Source organism: Equus asinus, chromosome X (genome assembly GCF_041296235.1).
Source record: "Equus asinus isolate D_3611 breed Donkey chromosome X, EquAss-T2T_v2, whole genome shotgun sequence".
Classification (NCBI taxonomy): domain Eukaryota; kingdom Metazoa; phylum Chordata; class Mammalia; order Perissodactyla; family Equidae; genus Equus; species Equus asinus.
In genome coordinates, this window is record NC_091820.1 from 35641299 (window position 1) to 35667955 (window position 26657).

General features: G+C 41.3%; 1 protein-coding gene and 1 long non-coding RNA gene across 9 annotated transcripts in view; one reads left to right on the plus strand and one right to left on the minus strand.

Annotated features, from left to right (window-relative positions):
• Positions 1 to 974: 974 nt before the first annotated feature.
• LOC123282367 (uncharacterized) lies at positions 975 to 18326 on the minus strand. Of its 6 annotated transcripts, none has more exons than XR_011499591.1 (5): positions 18194 to 18326; positions 17041 to 17143; positions 15920 to 16177; positions 3000 to 10808; positions 975 to 1822 (listed from the first exon to the last, which is right to left on the minus strand). It is a non-coding gene; the product is annotated as an uncharacterized lncRNA (long non-coding RNA). The 6 variants fall into 6 exon arrangements; XR_011499592.1 differs by lacking the exon at positions 18194 to 18326 and adding an exon at positions 17856 to 18175; XR_011499593.1 differs by lacking the exon at positions 18194 to 18326 and having other exon boundaries at positions 3000 to 3260; positions 3851 to 10808; positions 17041 to 18175.
• GNL3L (G protein nucleolar 3 like) overlaps positions 18242 to 26657 on the plus strand; it is a 32683-nt gene continuing 24267 nt past the window's right edge. For 2 of the 3 annotated variants that reach the window (XM_044763151.2, XM_070501897.1), the window contains exons 1-2: positions 18242 to 18379; positions 21555 to 21620. In XM_044763151.2, coding sequence (XP_044619086.1) covers positions 21602 to 21620 — 19 coding nt within the window. In that variant the 5' untranslated portion in view covers positions 18242 to 18379; positions 21555 to 21601. Of the gene's footprint in view, positions 18494 to 21554; positions 21621 to 26657 lie in introns of all 3 variants that reach the window. The other variant, XM_044763152.2, reaches the window with a different exon arrangement.

A 26657-nucleotide genomic window follows, 5' to 3' on the forward strand; every position in this document is an offset into this window, starting at 1 on the left:
GGTGAGTAGACTAAGGTGGTGGTGGTGGAGATGAAGAGAGGTAGACAGATTTAAGATATTTTTGGAGTTGAAAGGGCTTAGCGTCGTGGCTTGGGGGTGAGAGGGAGAGGGAGAAATCAAGGATGTCTCCCAGGGATCTGGTGATGTGGGGCCAGGTCAGTCATTGAGATGAGGAAGACAGAAAGAATAACGGGTTTTCAGGGGAAGGTCAAGAATTCAGTTCTACATGCCCTTGTGACAGCCAAGTGGAGAAGTCAAGCAGGTAGTGGTATATACATCCTAGGGGAGAGGTCTGGGTTTCAGATATAAATGAGTGCTGTCAATATAGAGATGGCATTAAAAGCCATGAGAGAAGAGGTCAGTCTGAAACAGAGAGGATCCTTGACTGAGCTCCAGGGAACTCCAACTTTAGAGGTTGGGTGAAGGAGCAGGAGGGGGCAAAGAGACTGAGAAAGAGGTAAAGAGATAGGGACATAACTAGAGGTGTGTCAGGGATGTTCAAGAGTGCTGAGAAGTCAACTAGGATGAGGACTGAAAAGGGTCCATTAGATATGGCAACATGGGTAGTCACAGTGACCTTGACAGAAGTAGTTTTGGAGGAGTGGTGGGGGTGAATACCAGAATGGATGAAGAGTGAATGGATACACCATTGGTGGGAGTGTAAGTTGATACAACCACTCTAGAAAAAGTTGGACATTTTCTAGTAAAGCTGAATGATGCACATACCCTATGACTTAGCAATTTTAGGTATATATCCCAGAGCAGCAGTTCTCACAGTGTAGTTTGGGGATCCTGGGGGCAGGGGTACGGGTAGGGGGGAGCCAAAATCATATTAGTAAGATGTTATTTGCTTCTTTTACTCACATTCTCTCAAGAATGTAGAGTGGAGTTTTACAGAGGCTACACGACATGTGATATCATAACAGATTGAATGCAGAAGCAGATATGAGAATCCAGCTGTCTTCTATTAAGCTAGACAGTAAAGAGATTCGAAAAAATGTAAAATGATGCCACTCTTCTCACTAAATTCTTTTGTTTTGGAAAATAGTTATTTTTCATAAAGATATTTTATTTCTGTTAAATGTAATGAGTTTATTATTGTTATTTCAAAATTAATATATTTAAGCTTTCTCAGTTATTTCTAATACAGCAAGTATCAATTGATATAACCCACATACACCAAAGCTCTTGGGGTCTGCAGTAGTTTTTAAGAATGTAAAGGAAGTCCTGAGACCAAAAAAGTTTGACAATTGCTCTTCTAGAGAAATCCTTGCACATGTGTACTGGGAGACACTACAAGGATGTTCACCAAAGCCTGTTTGTAACAGCAAGAAACGAAAATAAGAGCATGGAATGAATAAATTGACACATTTATATAATTGAATACTATAACAAAATAACAAATGAATGAACTCTAGCTACATGTATCAACATGGATGAAACTCAGGAAACCTAATGCTGATTCAAAAAAGTCATGAAAGAATATGTTTATATAAAGTTGAAAAACATGCAAAATTACATAATATATGGATACAGTCATGTGTTGTAAAACCATACAGAAAAGCAAGGAATGAAAAATTCAGGACTGTGGTTACCTTAGGGAGGGGAAGGAAATGTAACTGGGGAGGGCTACACAGGGGAATTTTGTTATTCAAAAAATGATCTGTTTAGGGGCCGGCCCCGTGGCCGAGAGGTTAAGTTCACGTGCTCCGCTGCGGCGGCCCAGGGTTTCGCCGGGTAGGATCTTGGGCGCGGACATGGCACCAGTCGTCAGGCCACATTGAGGCGGCGTCCCACATGCCACAACTAGAAGGACCTGCAACTAAGATATACAACTATGTACTAGGGGGATTTGGGGAGATAAAGCAGAAAACAAAATTATCTGTTTAAAATTATCTGTTTTAGAAGCTGTGTGACAGGTACACAGATATTTATTTTATTATTTATTCAAACTGTACAGATATTTATATTCTAAAATTTATAATCTATATCATGAAAAATAAAATTTAAAAAAACCAGGAATAATTGGATCAAATGTTGGTAGGAGTGTAGGTTGTTAGAGGACCCTCCTAGAGGGCAGAGGGAATAGAACACATCCCCCCACCCCGCTGAAGTGGAGCTAGGTGTGGGCAATTCCCTTGAACGGGAAAAGAACCCAGCGAGATAGGGCGATGTTATGAGGAGGGTCAAAGAATGATTTTTTTTTAAGATGGGAGATACTAGACTGTGCTTGTTTGCTGCTAGGAATGATCCAGTAGAGAGGGAAAGGACAAAGAGAAAGGGGATAATGCAAGGGAAAGGAGGGGTTGGGATCGGGGACACCGGGCCTCAGAGCAGAGGAGAGTTCCCTGGGCCCCTTGTTGTAACAGGAAGGAACAAGACAAGTATGGAACACAGATACTGGGCGGTTTAGAGACTCTTTGGTGGGAAGATGAAGGCCCTGTAACAATTCTAGATGTCCAAGGGCTTCTATTTTGTCACTGAAGCATGAGGTAAGGTCATTTTCTACAGAGAGAATAGAAATATTAGTCAGTCTTTCTTAATAGCATGGTTTATAGAAATTTTTTACTATTGATAGTTTAGAAAAGTTTCAGCGGCACAATATTGTACATTTTTAGGACTGCTGTCAAATTTGGGAAAACCTCGGTTTAGTTTCTTTCATGTATGAGCTATGTCAGGGCATTTCACTTTTCTTGTAGAGTGACAGATCTTCAGCCCTCTTTGATTTTCACTGGTTGTTAACCAGGGTCTTGGAAGGGACCTGTGCAAATGAGGGGCCCTGAAGCTTCACTGACTTCTATGTAAACCTGCCTCTGGCCACTTTGAACTACCTCCTCCCCCTCCAGGAAGCCTTCTCTGATTTTTCCAGGCAAAGTTCTCCCACAGGGCTTTATACCTGCCACTCATAGGACTTTTCCCAGTCTCTTTAAGCTAGCCAGGTCAGCCTCCTTCACTAGATGGAGGGCGCTCCAGAGGGTAAGGAGTCAGGACACACTTACCTTGGCTCAGCAGTCCTCCATTAGTCTGTCAGCAAGTCTTCACTGAAGCAGTATGGCACGGTAGTCATATATGTAGGCCTTGGAATCGGACAGACTGGAATTTGTTTTTTTGCACCTTGGGAGGGCAGGCAGAACAGGATTCATCCTAATCTTTGGTCTGCGACATGCTTTCACCACTGGTCCAGGCTTCACTCCTAGCTCCTCTGTGTGGCCTTGAACAAGTTACTCATCACTCTGATTCTTAGTTTCCCCATCTGTAAACTGGGGATGATAATAATAATACCTATTACACTAGAGTTGTGAGGACTCGATGACATAATCCATGCAATGCATGCACATTCCCCGGTACCTAGTGTTTAATAAACGGTAGCCCTCCACATGATCGGGACTATGTTGTGGGTGTAGGATACAGTAGCGAATAAGAAACACCCAGGCCCTTCCCTCCTGAGCTCACAGTCAAGTGGGCACCACCTAGCCCAGTGCCAGCCCTGAAATACCCGAGAGACTTGTGAATAGTTGTTCAATTAAAATGACTTCATCCTTTTGTCTCTGTTTCTTTCTTGTTGTTTACTGTCTCTTCCCTCTAGTTCATCATCACTGTCGCAACCTCTCAGACATCTCCCATCTCTGTCTCTATTTTGCTTTTTCTCATCTTTCTGTTTACATCTCTCTTGCGGTTTCCCTGTCCTGTCTTTAATATTCTCTCTCAATCTCTCTCCCTTTCTTGCTCTTGCTCTCACTCTCTTTATATTGTCTGTGTTGAGGGTCACCTTGTCTCCATCTTGTCACCGTCTAACCCATCTTGGTCTGTGTCTCTGTCCTCACATATATAATATATAATTTTACCTCACCTGTTTCTTAATTTCTTTGTGTTCCAAAATTTCTGTCTTTTCTTTCTCTTTCAATTTCTTTCAGCTCCTTGGCCTCTTTTCTGTCCGCCCTTTTGTCTCCACCACTCTGTCCCTATTTCTCTTAGCTCTGGCTGTCTCCCAGTCCTCATCTTTCTATTTGTGTTGCTGCATTCATCTCTCACTGTTCCTCATCTATCTTTCTCTGTTCTCACTTTACTGTTCCCATCTCCGTCTTCATCTTCCCCCTCCAACATTTACATTCTTTGTCTCTGTTTCTCTCTCACACACACACACCTTTATGTTGGTCTTCTTGCCCTTGTTTCCCTATTTGATTCTCTCCTTATCTCTCTATCACCCCTTTTCTATCTCTGTTACCATCTCTCTTGTTGGGTCACTCTGCTCCTGTGCCTGTCTCTTGTCTCCATCTCTCCATCCCTATGTGTGTTTCATCCGTTTGCTATCTTGTCCCCAGCTCCCTGTCCCTCTGTCTCTCTATCACTGGCAGAGTAGTCAAGAGAATGGCCACTGGTGCTAGACTGTTTGGATTCCAATCCTAGTAGTGCCACTGACTTGCTGTGCCTCAGTGTCCTCATCTATAAAGCAGGGCTGATAATAGCACCTGCTTCACAGTGTTACTGTGAGCATTAAATGAGCTAACACATGTACAGCCCGCAGAACCATGCCTCAGACATAACACATACGCAAAAATGTTAGCTTCTACGTCATCAACCTCTTCCTCTTCATCGTCATCATCATTTCTATCTTTATCTCATCTCAGTTACTCCCTCCCTGGCTGTTATTCTCTCTCTGTCCTGTCTTCTATGTAGCTGCCTCTTTGACCCCAATCTGTCTCTGTCCCCATCTCTTTCTCTCCCTGCATTCCCGCCTCGTTTCTGTCAGTATCTCTTTCTCCACCCTACCCACTCCATCTCTCTGTATATCTCTCTGCCCCCATCCTTCTTTGTTTCTTTATGCCCATTTCTGATTCCCATCTTTCAGGCCCTGTTTCTTGGTCTCTGTCTCTATCACTTGTCCTCATCTATCTGTTCCTTGGTCCCCATATCTATCTTTGTTTATTTCCTTAAAAAAATCTCATTCTGTTTCTTTGTCCTCATCTTCCTGTGTCTTCTTCTGGCCTCTCTGGACAATTGAGATTGGAAGTGGTCTGGTAGATAATGTGGAGCTATAAAAGGGTTTAGGAGGAAGAAGTAGGCCTGGCAAGAGGCGAGTGGCAGGGTGTGGAATTTCATGGCTCTGCCAAATCTTCCTGAAAGACGTGGCCTCTGAGGTCAAGGTTAGCATAAACCCCCTCAACTCAGTCTCTTGAAGGAAGACAAAGAATGCTGCAGTTATTGGGAGGACCAGGAAGGGGTATTTTTCTGAGTGAAATTCCATCCGGAAGCTGGAATCCAGAGCATTTCCTGTTGTAATGTTTCTTCCAGACTTGGAGAGTCTGAACTTGCCACGTAGCATGTGCACTCCATGCATATATTTCTACAGTGAAACACAAGAGATGCATATAGAATCCCCTGCCCTTAGAGACGGAGACATGTGCAGAGACATAAAGATACAGAATCACGAACCCTCATAGTTGCAGATACTCTGAGACATGGAAAAGCACACAGAATGAATCCCCCACTGGCATAGATGCAGACGTACACAGGGACATTGAGAGACCCATGGAATTATCCCCTTGCAGCTCCCCTGAGGGATCCATGTGAACAGATATAGAAAAATAGCTACGTGGGGAATCATCCAGCTAATTTCCCTTTGAAAAACTGTTCTCTTTCAGTCTGATATTTTTGTAGAAACATAAACACCTCAGAGCATCATGTATAAACACACACATTCATATACAGTCAAAAATATCCAAAGCAACAGAGAAGCACACATAGCCACTGCTTTGCTAGAAGTGCTACAGTAGCCCAACTCCCTCTGCCCCCAAATGATAAACATACTGCTTCTCCAATGACCCTTGTCTCTGTGAAGGCACCACCAGGTACTCAAGCCAGAAACCTGACTGTTAGGAACTAGATAGAAATAATTGGAAAATCTAGGTAAAATTTTTTCGTAAAAAAATATAAAATGACAAAAATGGGATAGGAAGAAGTAGAAAACTTGAATATACCACTAAGCATTAATGAAATTGAAATGGTAGACAAGGACCACCCTTCCCCCTAAATCCATGCCCAGATGGGTTTACCGGTATATTGTGCCAGACTCTCAAGAATAGTTACTTCTCTTCTTATACAAGTTATTCCAGAAAACAGAAAAAGAGAGAAAGCTGCCCAGCTCATTTTATTAGTTTAGTACAATCTAGTATAATCTTGAAATCTTGATTCTAAACCAGATAAGGACAATAAAATAAAAGAAAATTATAGACTCATTTCACTTATGACTATAGATGCACAAATCTTAAACAAAATATTAGCTAATCAAATCCAACAATATGTTAAAAATACATAGCAATCAAATGGAGTTTATTCTAAGACTGCAAGGAGAATTTATTCAACTCAGAAATTCTATCAATGTAATTTACCACATTAGTAGACTAAAGGAGAATAATCACATAAGGTAGAAAAAGTATGTCAAATGCCTACTTATGATGAAAACTCTTAGCAAACTAGGAATAGAAGGCAAATTTCTTAACTTGGTGAAGGATACCAAAACCTTACAGCATATTTTATACAAAATGGAGAAACTAAAGATGCATTTCCTTGAAGATTGAGAATAAAACTAGATACTTTCTCTCACCAACTACTGTTTAACACAGAACTGGAAGTCTTGTTCAATACCATAAAGGGAAAAAAAAGAAAGGATTGGAAGAGAAGAGAGAAAACCGATACATTCAACAGACATACTATTTGAATTAAAAAGAGTTCAGCAAGGTTGCCGGGTAGAAAACCACTTATAAAAATCAATAGTATTTGTTTTTTTGTTCTCCTCCCCAAAGCCCCAGTACATAGCTGTATACTCTAGGTCTAAGTCTTTCTAATTCTTCTACGTGAGCTGCCTCCACAGCGTGGCTACTGACAGAAGAGCAGTGTGGTTCTGCACCTGGGAACCAAACCTGGGCTGCTGAAGCAGAGTGCGCAGAACTTTAACCACTAGGCCATCAGGGCTGGCTCTCAATAGTATTTCCTTACATTAGCAACAATTAGAAAAAAGTAACAAAAAACAAGATACTTAAAATTAACCACTAGACCAAAATGCAAACTTTTCTAAATGTTAGGATAACTACAAAAAAAAAAATCAAACAAAACAGACTATATAGTAAAATGCTTTTAATATATAAACATTTGGCTAAAAATAAAATTTAAAATAATATGACAATATTAACACCAAACATCTTTTGTATCAATAAATATAAATGGCCTTAGCTCACCTATTTAAAGAAAACCATTTCTCCATTGGGGCACTGAGCAAAACCCAACTCCTGTATTCAAGAGAGTCAACTAAAACAAATTGATTCAGAAAGGTTAAAAATACAAGAAAGGGCAAAGGTAAACCAGTCAAATGCAAATAAAGAAAGCAGGGATTGTAGTTTTAATTATCAGACAAGTTAGGAACTCAGAATGAAAGATATTAAGTGACTGTTAAGGTCATGAAAAACAAGGAAAGACTGAGGAACTGTCACTGACTGATGATGACTAAATGCAATGTGGGATCCTGGATTGGGGTCTGGAACAGACAAAGGATAGTAGTCATGTGCCACATAACGACATTTCAGTCAACAACGGACTGCATGAATGACAGTGGTTCCATAAGATTAGTACCATATAGCCTAGATGTGTAGTAGGCTATACCATCTAGTTTTGTGTAAGTACTGTAGGGGAGGAAGAAATTTTCCTCTACCCTTCTAGGTTCTTCTGGCTGGTCTAAGAATTAAATTGACATGAGCAAATTAACAGGAGAAAAACAAAAGTTTAGTAACATGTATACATAGGAGAAACCCAGGAAAACGTAGTAACTGGTCAAAATGGCTGAAGCTCTCACCTAATACCACCCTCAGCTAAAGACAAAAGAAGATGTTGGGATTGGGGAGAGTCAAGGACTTCAAAGGCAGGGAAGCCAATTCACTGGTAGGTGAAAAGCAGCAAACATTTGGAAAACAAATGTTTGTTTGGCCACACAGAAAGAGAAGAACAACAAAAAAGAAACAGAAGAACACAGAGGGGAGCCCAACAAACAGACTTTTCTAGGCTCCTCTCAGTCTACCACCTAGTTCATGTTATACTAAGGTGGTCGCTTCCTGAGACAGGTTTTTTTTATCTGAATTCTTTTAGGCAGTTAAGGGGGAGGTAACAAGAAAAACTTTCTGAGTCTTTTGTTTCTTAAAAATAATCAGCCTAAAATAATACTCATGTTAAAGAGACACATTTTGGGGTGGCAAATTTTGTTCCCCTTCAGTACGTTCTACGATGTTCATACAATGACAAAATCACCTAACGATCCATTTCCCAGAACGTATCCCTGTCGTTAAGTGACACATGACTAGTGGAAAAATTGGTGAAACCCAAATTAAGTCTGGAGTTTAGTTCATAGTAATGTACCAATGCTAGTCTCTTAGTTTTGACAAACATAGTCATATAAGATATTAATCTAAGGGGCAACTAGGTGAAGGGTATATGGAAACTCCGCACTATCTTTGCAACTGTTCTATAAATCTAAAATTACTCCAAAATAAAGAGCTTATTACAAAAAGCATTAATTGAGACAAAAAAGGCCACAACTTACAATGAAAATATAAAGTTATGACTAATTTCATACAAAATAACATAGCAACCGTCACAAAGCTGAAATGTTAAGAGATACAAAGAGAAATAGATACTAGATTGAAACACACTCACCTTTTACTCACCTTTTTCATTCTAGGACAGATCAAATGAATGACAAGAATAAAACCATGTTAAGAATATATATTCATAATATATAAACAACAAAATCAATATTGGCAAAGAAGAAAATCTCAATAAATTCCAAAAAGTAGAACCAATACAATGTTCTCTGATCACAACTGGATAAAACTAGAAATCAATGTAAAATGAATCTTCCATCTGAATATGTAAAAACTCTCTGTCAAACAATTCTTGGGTCAAAGGAGAAACTCAAACCAAAATTACTGAATTTCTAGACAATAATGATAATGAAAACAGAACCTATGGATACAGATAAAACAGTGGTCAGAGGGAAGTTCATAGCCTTAAAATACTCACATTAAAAACAAGGGAAAAAATTAAATGAATAAGCATCCGACTCCGAAAGTTAGAGAAAGAAAAACAAAATAAATTTAAGGGGAATAGAAGGAAAGAATTAATGAAGAGAGAAGTTCAAATAAAGGAGTTAGAAACAGATAACAGTAGAACCAACAAATAAATAGATGAGCTGATTCTGTGAAAAGAAATATATAAGCCATTAAGTAACATAATCAAGAAAAAGAGAGAGCACAAATACACAAATTAGGAAATGAAAAGTTGGACACAACCATAGTAAGAGGACATTTTAAATATCATAAAAGACTTCTTCATACAACTCTATGCAAATCATTTTAAAGACCAGGAAGAGGGGCAGGCCCAGTGGCGCAGTGGTTAAGTTCACATGTTCCGCTTCTCGGTGGCTCGAGGTTCGCCGGTTTGGATCCCAGGTATGGACATGGCACTGCTTGGCAAAAGCCATGCTGTGGTAGGCGTCCCACATATAAAGTAGAGGAAGATGGGCATGGATGTTAGCTCAGGGCTGGTCTTCCTCAGCAAAAAGAGGAGGATTGGCAGTAGTTAGCTCAGGGCTAATCTTCCTAAAAAAAAAAAAGACCTGGAAGAAATGGAAAACATCCTAGGAAAATATAATTTACCAAAACTGACTCTAAAAGAGAAAAGTTCAAATAGACCAATTTCCATGGAAGAAATAGAGAAAGTTATAAAGAGCTACTTTCCCCCTAAAGCACCAGACCATGATGCTTTCACAGGGGAAGTCTAGTAACACTAAAAAGCAGATAATTTGAATGCTACTTTTATTTTCCTGAGCCTAAAGAAGGAACACTTTCAAATTCTTGTTATGAAGTGAGTATAACATTGATACCAAGATCTGACAAAGATTCTACAAGAAAAAGAAAATGATATTGACCAACCTTCACTTGTGAATATCAATGCAAAATCCTAAATAAAATATTAGCAAACAGAATCCATGACTGTGTGGGGTTTATTCCAAGAATGCAAGAATCATTCAATATTAGGAAATCCATTGATACAATCTAACATATTATTAAATCTAAGGAGAAAAATCATATCATCATTTTCAGAGATGCCAAAGAATCATTTGACAAAATTCAACACCCATTCTTTATAAAAAAAATTCAATAAAAGGGGAATATATGGTTTCTTCTTTGATATAATTATGTGTGTAAGTATATATATCTCCCCAAATCCAACAATCCAGCATTTCACTTAGCCAGGAAACACTAGCAGCATTATACGCTAAAATCAGAAACCCGGTAAAGATATCCACTCTCTCCACTACAATTTAACATTGTACTGGAGGTAGCAAGCATTGTAATTAGAAAAGAGAAAGAAATTAGAAGTATTCAATAGGAATGGAGGAGGTATAGCTATTATTATTTATTGATGATAAGATTGTATATCCAAAAAACCCAAGCAAGCCAACAGAAAAACTACAAACAAGAGAACCCAGTAAGGCAGCAGGATATAAAATTAATATATAGAAATCACTCAGTTAGAAGATATATGGAAGAGGGTGTCATTTATTGTAGCAACAAAAAAGAAAAAATACTGTCTTAGTCCGTTGGGGCTGCTATAACAGAATATCATAGACTGGGTGGCTTATAAACAACAGAAATTTATTTCTCACAGTTCTGAAGGCTGGGATGTCCAAGATCAATGTACCCACAGATTCGGTGTCTGATGAGGGTCTGCTTCCTGGTTCACAGACAGCCATCTTCTCCCTGTGTCCTCACGTGATGGAAGGGGCAAGAGAATTCTCTGGGGTCTTTTTTTTTTTTTAAAGATTGGCACCTGAGCTCACATCTGTTGCCAATACTTTTTTTTTCCTTCTTCTCCCCAAAGCCTCCCAGTACATAGTTGTATATTTTAGTTGCAGGTCCTCCTAGTTGTGCTGTGAGGGACACCACCTCAGCATAGCTTGATGAGCGGTGCTAGGTCCTCGCCCAGGATTGGAACTGGTGAAATCTTGGGCTGCTGAAGCAGAGTGCGTGAACTTAACCACTCAGCCACAGGGCTGGCCCTTCTGGGGTCTCTTTTACTAGGGCACTATTCCTATTCATGAGGGCTCCACTCTCATGACCTAATCACCTCCCAAAGGTCCCACCTCCAAAAACCATCACACTGGGGATTAGGTTTCAACATATGAATTTGCGGCGGGGGGGGGGGGGGGGGGGGGGGGGGGGGGGGAGGGGCACAAACATTAAGTCTACAGAAATACCTAGAAAAAAACTTAACAAGAAATGTCCAAAACCTTCATGAGAAAACATTTATAACACTCTGAAGGAACACATAGAAAGGCATCCCATGTTCTTAAATAGGAAGACTCAAAGTCATACAAATGTCAAATTAATTTATAAATTTACTATAAGCTCATTAAAAATACTAATATTTTTTCTTTTTTTTTTTTGAGGAAGATAGCCCTGAGCTAACATCTGCCAATCCTCCTCTTTTTGCTGAAGAAGACTAGCCCTGAGCTAACATCTATGCCCATCTTCCTCGACTTTTATATGTGGGATGCCTGCCACAGCATGGCCTGATGAGCAGTGTCTTGTCCACACCTGGGATCTGAACTGGCGGACCCCAGGCTGCCAAAGCAGAATGTGCGCACTTAACCGCTGCACCACCAGGCCAGCCCCCAAAAATACTAATATTTTTTCTTTTTCTGAAAATAGATAAGCTGAATTAAAGTTAAAATGGAAGAATAACAAGCAATCACAGCCAGGATATCTCTGAAAAGGAAGAATAATGATGGGGGACTATTGCCACAATAATCCTCTGTAAAAATCCAAAATGAATATTTATGTACCAAAACTTACAGTCTATGAGTCAGCTGGGAGGTTCTATGATCTGGATCAGGCTCTGCTGATCTCAACTGGGCTACCTCATGTGTCTGTACTAAGCTGGTCACTTGGCTGGAGGTTGGCTGCTATTGGACGCCCTGGCTGGGAGGACCAGGCTCATTTCTACAAGTCTCCTACATCCCTCCAGCATGCTAGCCTGGATATGTTCTGGTCACAGTAGCAGGGGTCTAAGAGAGGAATGAGAAGATGTAAGAGCTTTTTCAAGTCTCTGCTAATATCAAGTTTGCTACTCTTCCATTGGTTAAAACAAGTTATATGGCCAAACTCAGAGTCAGTTTGGGAGGGCACTATTAAAGGGTGTAGATAGAGAGACACATGAAAAATTGGGGTCATTAATGCAACCTACTACAAAACTATGACTCAAAATCCAGAATGCATAAGAGAAAACATAGATAAACTTATTTACATAAAAGTAAAATTTGCTTGGGGAAAAAATCCATTAGCAAAGTTAAAAGAATGCTAAACTGGGAAAAAATATTGACAACTGATGTCATTCACAAAGGTCTGATCTAATTATATAACAAGGTTCCAGAAATCAAGGAAAGGCCAACCCAAGAGAAAAAGAGACGGGATATAAATAGATAATTCACAGACATTCACATAAAAATGAACCTTAAACATATGAAAAGATGCTCAACTTCGCTCATGATGAGAAACATAAATGAAAACTACAATGACATATCATTTCTCACCTATCACATTGTCAAAAATCCAAGTCTTTAACAATACACTCTGTTGGTGAGACTGTGGTGAAACAAACTCATACACAGGTGATGAGTGCAAAATGGTACACCTATGGAGGGAAATTTTGGCAATATCTCCCAAAGGTACAAATGTAATTCTTGGAATTTATCCTACATAAATATCTGCATACATATGAAATTTCTATTCATTATGGTACCATTTCTAATACCAAAGGACTAAAAATACCCCAAGCATCCATCAGTAGGGGACTACAGTTGCTAAATAAACTATTGTATACCCACATAATGTAACACTTTGTGGAAGTACTCTATGCTTTTCCATACAGTGACTTTCTATGTACTGGAAACTCTCTAATGCTCTGATATGGAAAGACCTCCAGCATGTATTATTAAGTGAAAAAAGCAACATGCATAACAGTATATATAGTACGTCACCTCTTGTGTACGAAAGGGGGAGATAGAATAGAATATACATTTATATTTGTTTGTATCTGCATAAAGAGACACTGGAAGAATACAAAATAAACTAATAAAACTGGTAACTGTGGGGGGGCTGTATATGGTGGCAACTGGATGGAATGGACAAGAGTAGGTGACACTTCTCAAAGTATAGTTCTTATATAGGTTTGATATTCAAAATGTATAAGTATTATCTATTCAAAAAAATAAAAGTCAAAATAGTAACAAAAACTATAAAGCAACTAGCAATTACATTACTAAAAACACATAACAATTCTAAAGAGAAAACTTTAAACTCTTAATAAAGAACACAGATAGAAGGTGAACTGAACAAATGATGAGATATTCCATGTTCTTGGATGGGATGAGTCACTATTGTGATGATGTAAATCCCCTAAATTAATCTATATATTCAGTGTGATCCTAATCAAAATCGCAGCTGGATTTTTGAAGAGCTTGATAAACTCTTTTTAAAATTTATGTGGAGATATAGCTAAGACAACTAAAGAGGAGGGACTTGCCCTATCAGATGTTAAGATACACTGCAAAATATTAAAAAACAAGGAGGTATTAGTACAAGAACTGAAACAGACCTATGTGTGTGTGTTTCATAATATATGACAAAGGTGGCATGGCAAATCAATGAAAAAGGAAGGATTGTTTAGTATCTGATGGTGGGAAATGTGGCTCAATATGTGGAAAAAATAAAATTGTATCACTACCTATCACCACATATGAGAGTGGATTCTAGATGGATTAAAACCTAAAGGTGAAAGGTAAAACTACGAAGTTAATAGAAACAAAGTAGCAGAATATCTTTGTGACCTAGGAGAAGGGAACTACTTTTTAAATAAAACCCCTAAACCAAAAACCATAAAGCAAAAATTTGATGAATTTCGTTGCATTAAAATTAACAATTTCTGTTCAAACAAGACTATCATGGGCAAAGTTAAAACAGAGAGAGACTATTTACAATGTCTGAAACTAACAGGGGACTAATAGCTAGACTATATGAGGAACTCTAGTAAATCAACAGGAAAGATAGAAACCCCAATAGAAAAAATGGGCCAACCATACAAACAGGCAATTTACAGAAGAGGCGAATAACACACACATGAAGAGATGCTCAAAAATTCATTAGTAATCACGGCAATGCAAAGGAAAACAAAATAAGATATTACTTTACACCTCTTAGACTGGGAAAAACTAGAAAGCTGGAAAATGTCAAGTATCAGTGAGGATGTAAGGGTACAGGAATCTTTGTACACTGATGGTAAAACTGTGGACTGGTGTAGCCATCTCAGAGAACTATCTAGCAGTATTCGTGGTCTCCATCAAACTAAGTATATGCACAGTTTATGATGCTATTATTCTGCTCCTGGGTGTATGTTCCAAAATAAATTTTCATACAGGCCAATAAGGAGACAAGCACAAGGATGTTCATCACAGGATTACTTGTGGTATTGGGGAGCTGGAGGTAATCTTGCTGTCCATCATTGAGGGAATATCAGGAAAAATGTAGTGATGGCACACTGTGGTTAGCATGAGCAGGTAGAAGCAATGGATTAGATGTATACACAGCAATATGGATAGATTTTAAAACACAAAGATGAATGAAAAAAGTAAGAAACATAATGAGATATCATTTATATAAAATAAAAATGCACACACACAAAGCATCCTCCATAGTGGGACAACCTGATGTTATGTGCCTCCGAGGTGATACAATACGAAGTAAATGATATCTCCTATGTACTGTTATTGCTAAAAATATTTAATCTGAATCTAATCATGTGGAAAGAGCAAATGAATCCAGAATGTGGGACATTCTACAAGACAACTGGCCTGAACTCTTCAAAAATACCAGTGTCATTTAAAACACACACAGGGGCTGGCCTGTGGCGTAGTGGTTAAGTTCGGTGCATTCTGCTTTGGTGTCCTGGATTCTTAGGTTCAGTTCCTGGGCACGGACCTACACCACTCATCAGCCATGCTGTGGTAGCAACTCACATATAAAGTGGAGGAAGACTGGCACAGATGTTAGCTCAGGGCTAATCTTCCTCAGGGACCCCCCCACCCACACACACACACACAAAATATAGGGGTACTAGTCTAGATTTAAAGAAGTTAAAATAATACAACAACCAAATGTAATGCATAAACCTTGATTAGATCCTGGGACCAAAAAATAAGAGGAGGTCTAAAAATATTTTAGGCACAATTGGAAAATATGAATATAGGGTATCTTTGATAGTATTATTGAATTATTGTTAAACTTTCTTAGGTATTATAATGGTATTGTGGTTATGTAGGAGAATGTCCTACAGAATGTCCTAGTAGATGTGTGCTGAAGTATTTAGGGATGAAGTGCTATACTGCCTGCAATTTTCAAATGGTTCATCAAAAAAGAAAATGTATATACACATAAAAAGAGAAGTAGAGCAAATGTGGCAAAACATTAAGGGTATATGGGCTTTCATTGTACTATTCTTTCAACTGTTCTGAATTTTGAAAAATTGAAAAATAAAAATTTGGGGGAAATATATGCACATAAAACAATGGTACATATTTTGAAAGAACACATGTAAACAAAAAGATACTTATAAAACACCTTAGAATGGTTGCTTACAGGAAGGAAATGAGAATGGATAGAACAGATGAAAGTGAATTTAAACAACAAAAAAAACCCCGCTCCCTCAAGTAATACATATTCGCTGAACATGTGGAAAACACAGAAAAGTACAATGAAAAAAACTAAATTCACTGATAATCTCATTTTCTCAGTCAGTAGTTCTCAAAATGTGGTACCTGGACTAGCAGCAGCAGCAGAAGCTTCATCATCATCATCATCATCATCATCATCATCATCATCATCACTCGAGCACTTGTTAGAAATGCAAATTCCTGGGCCCTACACCAGACTTACTGAAACACAACTCTGGGCTTGGGGCTCAGCAATTGGTGTTTTAACAAGCCCTCCCAGTGATTCTGATGTTGGTCAAAGTTTGGGTACCACTGATCCAGATTTAACCACCATTAATTTTGTTGTAGATCCTCAAAGTCTTTCTAAAAAAAATTATGAAATATTTCAGGCACACAAATAAGTATAGAGAATAATGTAACACACACCCATGTACCTATACCCAGATAAAATATTAGACAAACAGTTGAAGTCCCCTGTGTATCTCTCTTATTCTGTTCTTTTCTTCCTTCTCAGAGGTAATCACCATTCTGCATTTGGTATTTAATTCTCTAATTTAAAAAATATTGTTTATGTATCTATATAATCTATAAACAACATAGTACATTGTTTTCTAGATTTAAAAAAATCTATATAAATGGTCTCATACTTCATGTATCCTTCTACAACTTGTATTTTTTCAGCATTGTGTTTTTGAAATGTATCTTGATTGCTATGTGCAACTCTGGTTCATTTTGTTCTCACTGTTACATTCTGTTGAATGGCTGTACCACTATTTATTTATTCATTCACCTGTTGATGAACTTTTAGAATGGTCATGTTTTTTCCCTATTACAAAAATTTGTGCACATGCCTCCTTGTGCATATGTATAAGAATTTCTCTAGGATTTAAAGTCTAGGGGATATATACATATATATCTCTTAACAGTAGAATTGCTGGGCCATCTTCAACTATTCTGGATACTTCCTGTTTTCCAAAGTAGTAATTCCAATTTTCACTCCTATCAAAGATTTCATTACAATTTTTCCCCTTACAGTTTGTGCACTTGGGACTTTGTTTAAAAAGTCCTTCCTTAGTCCTAGGTCACAAAGATATTCTCCACTTTCTTATGTGGAAATAAGTGGGCATCCACTTTTATTTTTCTCCTTATGGTGAGCCAAATTTCCCAACGCTATCTACTAAAATGTCCATTTCCCATTGATTTGTGGTACAGGCCTATAAACTCACCCATTTAACAAACACTGCTGAAGCCTGCCTTGTACCAGTCTTGCGCTGGGTCTTGTTGTGGGCTGGAAGATATATGGCCCCTTGTGTCAGGGAGTTCACTCTCCTGTGGAGATACAGTCTCATAAATTATTACAGTATTAAGTGACAAGTGTGACAAGGTGTTCTGAGTTTTTAACTCAGCTGGAAGAGTTCACAGAAGTGACAAGAGTTAGGTCCTAAAGAAACAGCAAGAATCTGCTAAGGCAGGAGAAAGGTAAAGGTGGCCAGGGCTGGTTTGGGGTCCAGAGTTTTGTTTCTCTCTAGGGGGAGAGGTTAGAAGCCCTCCATGGATGCAGGGTCAGTGAATCCTGTGTATATAAGGAGTAAGAGTAGGCAGAGGGAGTCATTTTCTGCCTGGATATGCTAGAGGTGGAGGAACAAACCCTCGGGGTAGAGGGGCTCGGCCCCATCCCGAAGTTGGAGGGGCTAGAATTGAATTACCAGGAAGAAGACATTTTCGGACTAATATTTACTGTTTTTAGGGGAAGACCTCATTCTCCAGTGGGGACACGAGCTCCTCGAGATGGTCTCTAAAGAAACCCTTACTCGCCCCAACTCCAAATATATAAATTCATTCCCTTCTGCGGTTGCCGCTCCGGGGCCTGAGGGAAGGGGGGGCGAGGAACGGAGGGGGGCAAACGGGTGGGAGAGGCTTCCAGTTGTTCGGCTCCTGGGCCTGGCCACGGATCTGAGCTTCTGCAGAAAGAGTTGGGAGTGGCTGCCTCAGGGTTGGTCTGGGGCCCTAAAAGCTGAGCAGGTTGTCAGGAATAGCTAACCAAGTCACTTCGGGTGGAGAATACTCAGCAACACATGTGACCCAGGCGGCCATTTTCTCACACCCTGCCCGACGCCATCTTCCATCGTAAACAAAGACACCGATCTCCACCCTTGTCTGATGCGGTCATGGTGATCGCCTGGTCACTAAGATTCGGGAACATGTAAATTTAGGCCCAGGTACCGGAGACAAGATCTCGGCTTATGGCCACACCAGTCGACCCGCCGCTCCCCTCTCCCCCTTGCCGGTTCCCCGCCTGTCCCCTCCCCGGTCCCGGTTCCCCGCCTCCTCCCTCCCTCCCTCCCTCCCTCCAACCCCTCGGCTACTTCCTTAGCTTACCGGGCAGCCTGGAGGCGGGGCCAGCGCGACTGCGGGGAAGGGACCGGCGGGCGCGAGCCGTCAATCCGAAGCCCCGCCCCTCGAGGCTGGTATCCGGAAGTCGCAGACCGGCGGCGTGAGCGCAGCCTCTGGGCCAACCGTGTTGCTGTGCTATCCTCCCCTCTCAGACACCCGTCGGAAGTGGAGGTAAGAGATGACTCTCCTCTTTTTTTCATGGTGAGCCCTCGCTCAGCCGGCTGCGCGGTACAGGTCGTCTATTTAAGGTGAAACTAGAGGCGCCCTCCACCCTGGAATAGAGAGGTAAAGAGCCCGTTACCTTCCAGGGTAGAAGGGCCCAGATGAGGGGCAGGGATCGCTCCACACGTGGACATGCACCCACATGTACTCTTGCGGGATAGAGGGGCACGGCCCCACCCTGATGCGGGGTCGGTGAGCCGAGGAGTCGAAAGAAAGATTTATTAGACTCTCAAGATGTGGCAGTAGTGCTCTTTTATTTAGAGAATAGTGTGGAATAGCATGGGGACAGGACCCATGGGCAGGCAGAGCTTCTGCTGCCCCCGCTGGCATGCGGACAGGGCCCATGGGCAGGCAGAGCAGCTGCTGCTGCCCCCGCTGGCATGGGGACAGGACCCATGGGCAGGCAGAGCTTCTGCTGCCCCCGCTGGCATGCGGACAGGGCCCATGGGCAGGCAGAGCAGCTGCTGCTGCCCCCGCTGGCATGGGGACAGGACCCATGGGCAGGCAGAGCTGGTGCGTGGGGACAGGACCCACGGGCGGTCAGAGCTCCTGCTGCTGCCCCGAGTTGAGGGTTAGGGCTAATTTTATAAGGCATGGGTACGTGACTTATTTTTACTGGAGAAAAGAAAAGATGATGTAAAAAGTCATTAAATGATTTCAGTGCAGATGGGGTCTGGTTATTGTGCGGTCATATAACTTTAGATACGAATCTGGCCATATAGATCGGCATGTAGGTGAGGATGCCCTGGGCTTGTCTCCCTGGGGCGGTCCTAATTCATACCATAAAAAAAGTCCACTGGGTCGTATAGTTTGGCATGTAGGCCAGGTCACCTTGGGCTTCTCTAGCTGGGGCAGCCTTAATCCACATCAACCCCATCTAGACAGGTGTAGACCCCCGGACACACTGTGTAGAGTCACAGACCCCTCCTTGTGTGGAGGAGCGTCGGGTGCCCTCCTTCCTTCACGATAGTGAGGCTACATTCTGCACTTTCCCTGTGTAGACAGATGTCGACCCACCGAAGGTGTGGCAACATTGACCCTACCTGTATAGAAACATATCCTCCCCACAAGCCTGAACAGCGTAGACCTCTACCGGCACTAAGGCACACAGGTCCGCCTCGACACACCTCTTCCTTTAGGATAGATGCTTTAATGTATTCCTACCCCCTCTCCCCCGGCCCGGCTACCAGTATACATGAGCTCAGAAACTTTTAATATACAGGAATAGGGAACCTCCTTCCTTTCGTGTCAAGACCTAGAGACCACCATGTCTTGCCCCGGTGTAACTAATTGACGGAAGCCCCGCCCCCGCTCCCGCAGAGATGGTAAATCACCCCTCCTTGAAGTGGTTGGAGGCGCAAGCCTCAGCCCACCGAGAACCGCACAGATTTCCCCCCTCCTAGGCTAGAGTGAGTCCCATTGTGGAAAATCAGACCTAAACTTCCTCCCCCCGTAAGGAGGCGCTGGTTTACTGAATTTGTAAATTTTTTACAAATTACCCAAATGCCCTGTGGCACACAGCAGCAGACCTTAATCCATGAAGAGACTGTCGGATCTGCCTTTCGTGGGGCTCCCGGGGTAGAGGGGCTCAGATTTGTTATCCTTTTGAGGCAGACCATCCCTCCCGCCTCCCCCAAGGATTTAGAATCACCAAATGTAGCAAAGGAGAGACCTCAAGGATGCAGAGAGATGAAGCTCCCCTCCCCGCAGAGGCATTGACATCATTGACCACCCCACAGTACGTGCATATGGGCTCCCCACTTACCCAAGGTAGAGGAGCTCAGATCTCTTTCTCTCCACCCAGGGTAAAAACACAGGACACCCCTCCGCCCACAAGTGTAAGGGCCGATCTGTTGAATTTGTAGGTGTATTGCTGCCCCTCCCATCAGAGAACCAGAGATCCTGTTCCCTTCAATGTTAGCACACTGCCGACTTCAACCCATACAAAAGATAAACAGATCATCCCCATCCCATGGAAGGGGCTCCAGGCAAGGTGCAGGCCCCCCCTCATGCAAACATGTATGATTCCCCCCTTTGTTAGTGTGGCACTAATGATACCTTGTAGTGGAGACAGGCCTATCCCTCCCCCCCCAACCCTGGTGAAGAGACCCAGGACCCTTCTCTGCACAACTTAGAGATGTACAGACCTGTGCTTCTCTCTCATGTGGCGGAGATGCACGTGGCCACTGTGCCAGTTCCCCCAGTTCCTCTGCACCCCAGAGTAGAGCAACAGAAGGCATCCTACCCCACCCCCCAATTGCTAAGGAACAGACACCAACCACACATGCAGGCACACATTTTCCCCAAGATTTTGCACTGACTTCAGTCCACATAGACACACAGATAAACATTCCTGTTCTGTGGTCCCTTCTCCCCAGGGTAGACTCTTGGGATCTGCCTTCCCACTTCCAGGGTAGATAAGACACAGAACCCCCTACTTGGGAAAAGAGGTACTGTTAACACCTTATGTAAAATAGATGGTCCTTGCATACCCCACTTCCCTCAGTGTAGAGAAGTTTAGTCCTAGTTCCTTACCTAGCATATAATGCTACAGGGTGGAGGATTGAGGACCATGGACTTCATCTAATGCATTGAGGCACTGACTCCACCCAGGGCGAGACGTTTAGACCTAGCCTTCCTTTGGGTAGTGTGATGTTGCCTTCCTTGTATAGACTCAGCCATACTGGGCTCCAGCTCCAGTATAGCCCCTTCTCCCAGTTCCTCTAATTGTTAGGGCTTCCTTACCAAGTTCTTTAACACTTTATTTTGCCTTTTTTGTGTGTGTGCTTTTTTTTTTGGTGAGGAAGATTGGCCCTGAGGTAACATCTGTTTCCAGTCTTCCTCTTTTTTTTTCCTCCCCAAAGCTGCAGTACATAGTTGTATATCCAAGTTGTAGGTCATTCTAGTTCTTCTATGTAGGATGCCACCACAGCATGGCCTGATGAGCGGTGTGTAGGTCCTCACCCAGGATCTGAACTGGTGAACCCTAGGTCAATGAAGTAGAGCGTGTAAACATAAGCCATGGGGCCAGCCCCCTTATTTTGCCTTTGAGAGCTCAGAGAGAGTTTGTGACATTGTGGTTCCCTGCTCTGTCTTCAAATTGGTTCTTCTCTCATTCCAACAGGAAGAAAGCCTGCAGATTTGAACCTACCTGCTTTCAAGCTGGTCATCATGATGAAACTTAGACACAGTGAGTTTCTTTTGCCACCCCCTCTCAGTCCTAAGCTTTAATGAATATTCGTAGTATTTCACAGCAACTTTTAAAAATTGGCCAGTATATACTAGATCATTCAGTCTGTCTTTTACATATGTATTGTCTTCCCATCTTCCTTGTGAGGTAATGCTCCCCTTATTCCCCATTCCCATTTTACAGATGAGGAAACAGGCTCAGCAAGGTTAAGTGACTTGGTCTGAGGTGAATAGCAGCAAATACCATATCACACAGCCTGTAATCCTAACATGCCCTAACATTTTTCTTTATAAGTTATACCTGTAAGTTGGTATGGTAATTTATACCAGTGATTAAGAGCATGGACTCTGGAGCCAGACTGAGTTTGTATCTCAGCTTTTCTACTTACTAGTTGTGTGGCCTGGGAGGCGGTAACTTAGCTTCAGTCTCCTTATCTACAAAACAGGGATAATAGTAGTATCTACCTAATAGCGTTGTTGTGAGGATTTAATGAATTAAAATAGGTATAATACTTAGAACAGTGTCCAGCACATAATAAGCACTCTATAAGTATTGGCTTAAAAGTTCAGTCTCTTCATTTCTCTGTGGAATTTGGCCCCTCAGAGGATGTGTACATTGTCCCGCCACTAAATTATTGTCTGACTTCTCTTGAGCTTTGGATTTTTCTTAAATGTAAAACAGACAGTATGGTCAAATTTCTGTTCTTTCTGCCCTTTCTTCCATCCCTTCTTTCTTCCCTCCCTTCCCCCTCATTCTTCAACTGGATAGCTCTTGCTTGTTTGTCAGATTTCAACCTATGCATCACTTCCTCTGGGAATTGCTCCCTGTTAACCTCCTCTCTTGGTTTCCACTCGTCTGTGTACCCGCAGGAACTGGGGCTGTTGACGTTGTATGATCGGGTCTGTCTCCTTCACTACACTGTTAACTTCTTACCCACATCTGGTTCATCTTTGTGTCCCAGGGGTCCAGCCTGACCCAGCATAGCTATTTGGTACTTAGTGTGTGCCAGGCACTAGAATGTCTCAGTTAGTAGTGCTAACTCAATTCCCTCTCCTCCCACCACGATGCTTACAGCCTAGAGGGAGAAGACAGATGTGGTACACAGACTCTCCTGTATAAGAAGGAAGTCAAGGGCATTAGGGCAGGTCCGGGTCTGTGCTTCCCACCTTTATCCTGCCATATTCCACGTAGAAAATGATAACATTTGGATAGCATGCTGGGTAGATTAGATGAGATTAGTGCAACCCAGTGGCCCCATGCAGACATCCTAGGAGATATTGTGGGTTTGGTTCCAGACTACTGCATTAAAGCAAATATCGCAATAAAGCAAGTCACATGAATTTTTTGGTTTCCCCGTGCATATAAAAATTATGTTTACACTATACTGTAGTCTATTAAATGTTCAATACCATTATGTCTAAAAAACAGTGTGTGTACCATAATTAAAAAATACAAAATGCTAACCATCATCTGAGCCTTCAGTGAGTTATAATCTTTTTGCTGGTGGACGGTCTTGCCTCGAGGTAGATGGCTGCTGACTGATCAGGGTGATGGTTGCTAAAGGTTGGGGTGGCTGTGGTAATTTCTTAAAATAAGACAACAGTGAAGTTTGCCACATTAATTGACTCATTCTTTCACGAAAGATTTCTCGTAACATGTGATGCTATTTGATAGCATTTTACCCACAGTAGAACTTCTTTCAAAATTGGAGTCAGTCCTCTCAAACCCTGCCGCTGCTTCATCAACTAAGTTTATGTAATATTCTTAATCTTTGTTGTCATTTCCACAATCTTCACTAGGAGTAGATTCCTTCTCAGGAAACCACTTTCTTTGCTAGTCCGTAAGAAGCAAATCCTCATCCATTGAAGTTATATCATGAAATTGCAGCAATTCGGTCACATCTTCATGCTCCACTTCTAATTCTAGTTCTGTTGCTATTTCTACCACATCAGCAGCTACATCCCCCACTGAAGTCTTGAATCCCTCAAAGTCATCCATGAGGGTTGGAATCTACTTCTTCCAAACTCCTGTTAATGTTGATATTTTTACCTCTTCCCATGAAGCACAATGTTCTTAATGGCATCTAGAATGGTGAGTCCTTTCCAAAAGTTTTTCAATGTACTCTGCTGAGATCCAGCGGAGGAATCACTATCTATGGCAGCTGTAGCCTTACAAAATGTATTTCTTAAATAATAGTACTTGAAAGTTGAAACTATTCCTTGGTCCACGGGCTGTAGAATGGATATTATGTTAGCAGGGATGAAAACAACATTAATCTCGTTGTACATCTCCATCAGAGCTCTTGGGTAACCTGGTATATTGTCAATGAGCAGTAATATTTTGAAAGGAATCTTTTTCTGAGCAGTAGGTCTCAATAGTAGGCTTAAAATATTTAGTAAACCATATTGTAGACAGATAGGCTGTCATCCAGGCTTTGTTCTATTTGTAGAGCATAGGCAGGGTCGATTTAGCATAATTCTTATGGGTCCTAGAATTTTCAGAATGGTAAATGAGCTTTGGTTTCAACTTAAAGTCACCAGCTGCACTAGCCCCTAGCAAGAGAGTCAGCCTATCCTTTGAAGCTTTGAAGGCAGCATTGACTTCTCTCTAGCTATGAAAGTCCTAGCTGGCATCTTCTTCCAATATGAGGCTGTTTCATCTACATGGAAAATCTGTTGTTTAGTGTAGCCACCTTCATAAATTATCTTAGCTAGATCTTCTGGATAACTTGCTGCAGCTTCTCCATCAGCACTCACTGCTTCACCTTGCACTTTTATGTTATAGCGACAGCTTCTTTCCTTAAACCTCGTGAACCAACCTCTTCTAGCTTCAAACTCTTCTGCAGCTTCCTCTCCTCTCTCAGCCTTCCTAGAATTGAAGAGTTAGGGCCTTGGTCTGGATTAGGCTTTGGCTTAAGGGAATTTTGTAGCATGTTTGATCTTCTGTCCAGACAACTAGAACTTTCTCTGTATCAGCAATATGTTTTGCTTTCTTATGACTTGTGTGTTCACTGGTGTAGCACTTTTAATTTCCTTCAAGAACTTTTCCTTTGCATTCACAACTTGGCTAGTTGTTTGGTGCAAGAGGTCGAGCTTTCGGCCTGTCTTGGCTTTCAACATGCCTTCCCCACTAAGCCTAATTATTTCTAGCTTTTGATTTAAACTGAGAGACATGCAACTCTTCCTTTCACTTGAACACTTAGAGACCATTGTAGAGTTATTAATTAGCCTTATTTCAATATTGTTGTGTCTCGGAATAGGGAGGCCTGAGGAGATGGAAAGAGGTGGGGAAATGGCCAGTTGGTGGAGCTGTCAGAACACACACATTTATTTATATGGGCACAGTTTGTGGTGCCCCAAAATAATTACAATAGTAACATCAAAGGTCACTGATCACATAACAAATATATAATAATGAACAACTTTGAAATATTGTGAGAATTACCAAAATGTGACTCAGAGACAAGAAGTGACCAAATGCTGTTTGGAAGAAAGGCACCAATAGACTTGCTTGATGCAGGTTTGCTGAAAACCCTCAATTTGTAAGAAATACAGTGTCTGCAAAATGTAATAAAGCAAAGCACTATAAGACAAGATATACCTGTATTCTGTGTGAATGGTGGCCCTACCTGTGTAGGGCTTGGTGAAAACAAAAAATTCAATACATTTACTTTATATTAATGTAAAAGCTTTCATCAAGAATCCAACTTTTTTTTCAAATAACACAAGAAAAATGAACAAAATTAATTATACTCTATTTAAGAACATCAAATACCAGATGATAATAGAATTATTGAATTAGTCATGAAACAGACAGTACTTAGCTGGTTAAATAGAGTATATGCATATGAAAAAACCCTGGCAGTTTAAAAAAACGAGGCAGTATTGAATGGAGAGATTATATGGAAAGAATGTATTGTGGGGAAAAACTATTAGATGGAAAGATCTCCAGGATTTGTTAAGTGAAAAGAACAAGTTGCTGACTATAGTATGTTACCTTCTATAAGAGAGATTGGGGGGAAATAAGAATATATATTTGTATTTGCATAAAGAAACTGATGAACGATAAACTAGTAGAGTGGTTTCTTGTGGCGGTGAGGGCACTGCAGTGGCGAGGGACAAGTGTGGGAGGGAGACCTCAAAATATACCTTTTGTATTTTAGAACCGCATGACTATTACCTGTTAAAGAGCAATCATACGCATCTACATTAGTGGGGAAAATGGTAAACATTAAATTAAATAGAAAAGCTTTACATGTGCACACAAAACAAAGTCTTTCACTGTTAAATTGCAACTAAAGTAATGATAAGACTAACTGGGATGATTGCAGCGGAAGATGGGGGAGGTGCTGCATGGTACAACTCCCTGTGCTCTCAGCTGAAGATGCCTTGGACCCAAATGGTAATGATAATGATTAAATCTGGGAAGGTTATTGAGGACCCCTACAAAGAGTGCTCAAATACGGCTTCAACTGTTGTAATTTTTGAATGGTTATTAAAAAAGAGAGTGTTTTATCGCTTAAAAGATTTACAACCATCCGTGATTGGTGGCACACGTATATAATCTGTTGTACTGATAGACTGTGGAATGTAAGTTGCACAGGGAGGGAAGGGGGCTGGCTGATGAATAAGGAACCAAGTGGAGGCTTCAGTGTTTTTGGAAGTCTCTAGAAGACTTGAACAAATGAGCTTGTTGATAGTCGAACAAAGCAGCTTGAACTGGGAGGTTGAACAAGTGAGCTTGAAGATGGTTGAGAGGGGTGTTTGAGACTGCTTTCTCAAGTCCAAGCAGTTACAGATGATGATCATAGGTATCACCATACCAATGGGTGGGGCAGGTGGCTGCATGGAGTGGGGATCCCTGGAAGTGAGGATGTTGAGGAAGTACGAAACCCAAGTGTTGGAAGGGGCCCCGTGATCACCAGTTACCCAGGTGGATGGTGGCAGTATTTGGATCGAAAGTAAAGCTATGAACCAGGTGCTTCAATGAATGAGGAAAAGTGACTCAGGTGACAGGCATAGCATTGGCCTCAAAAAG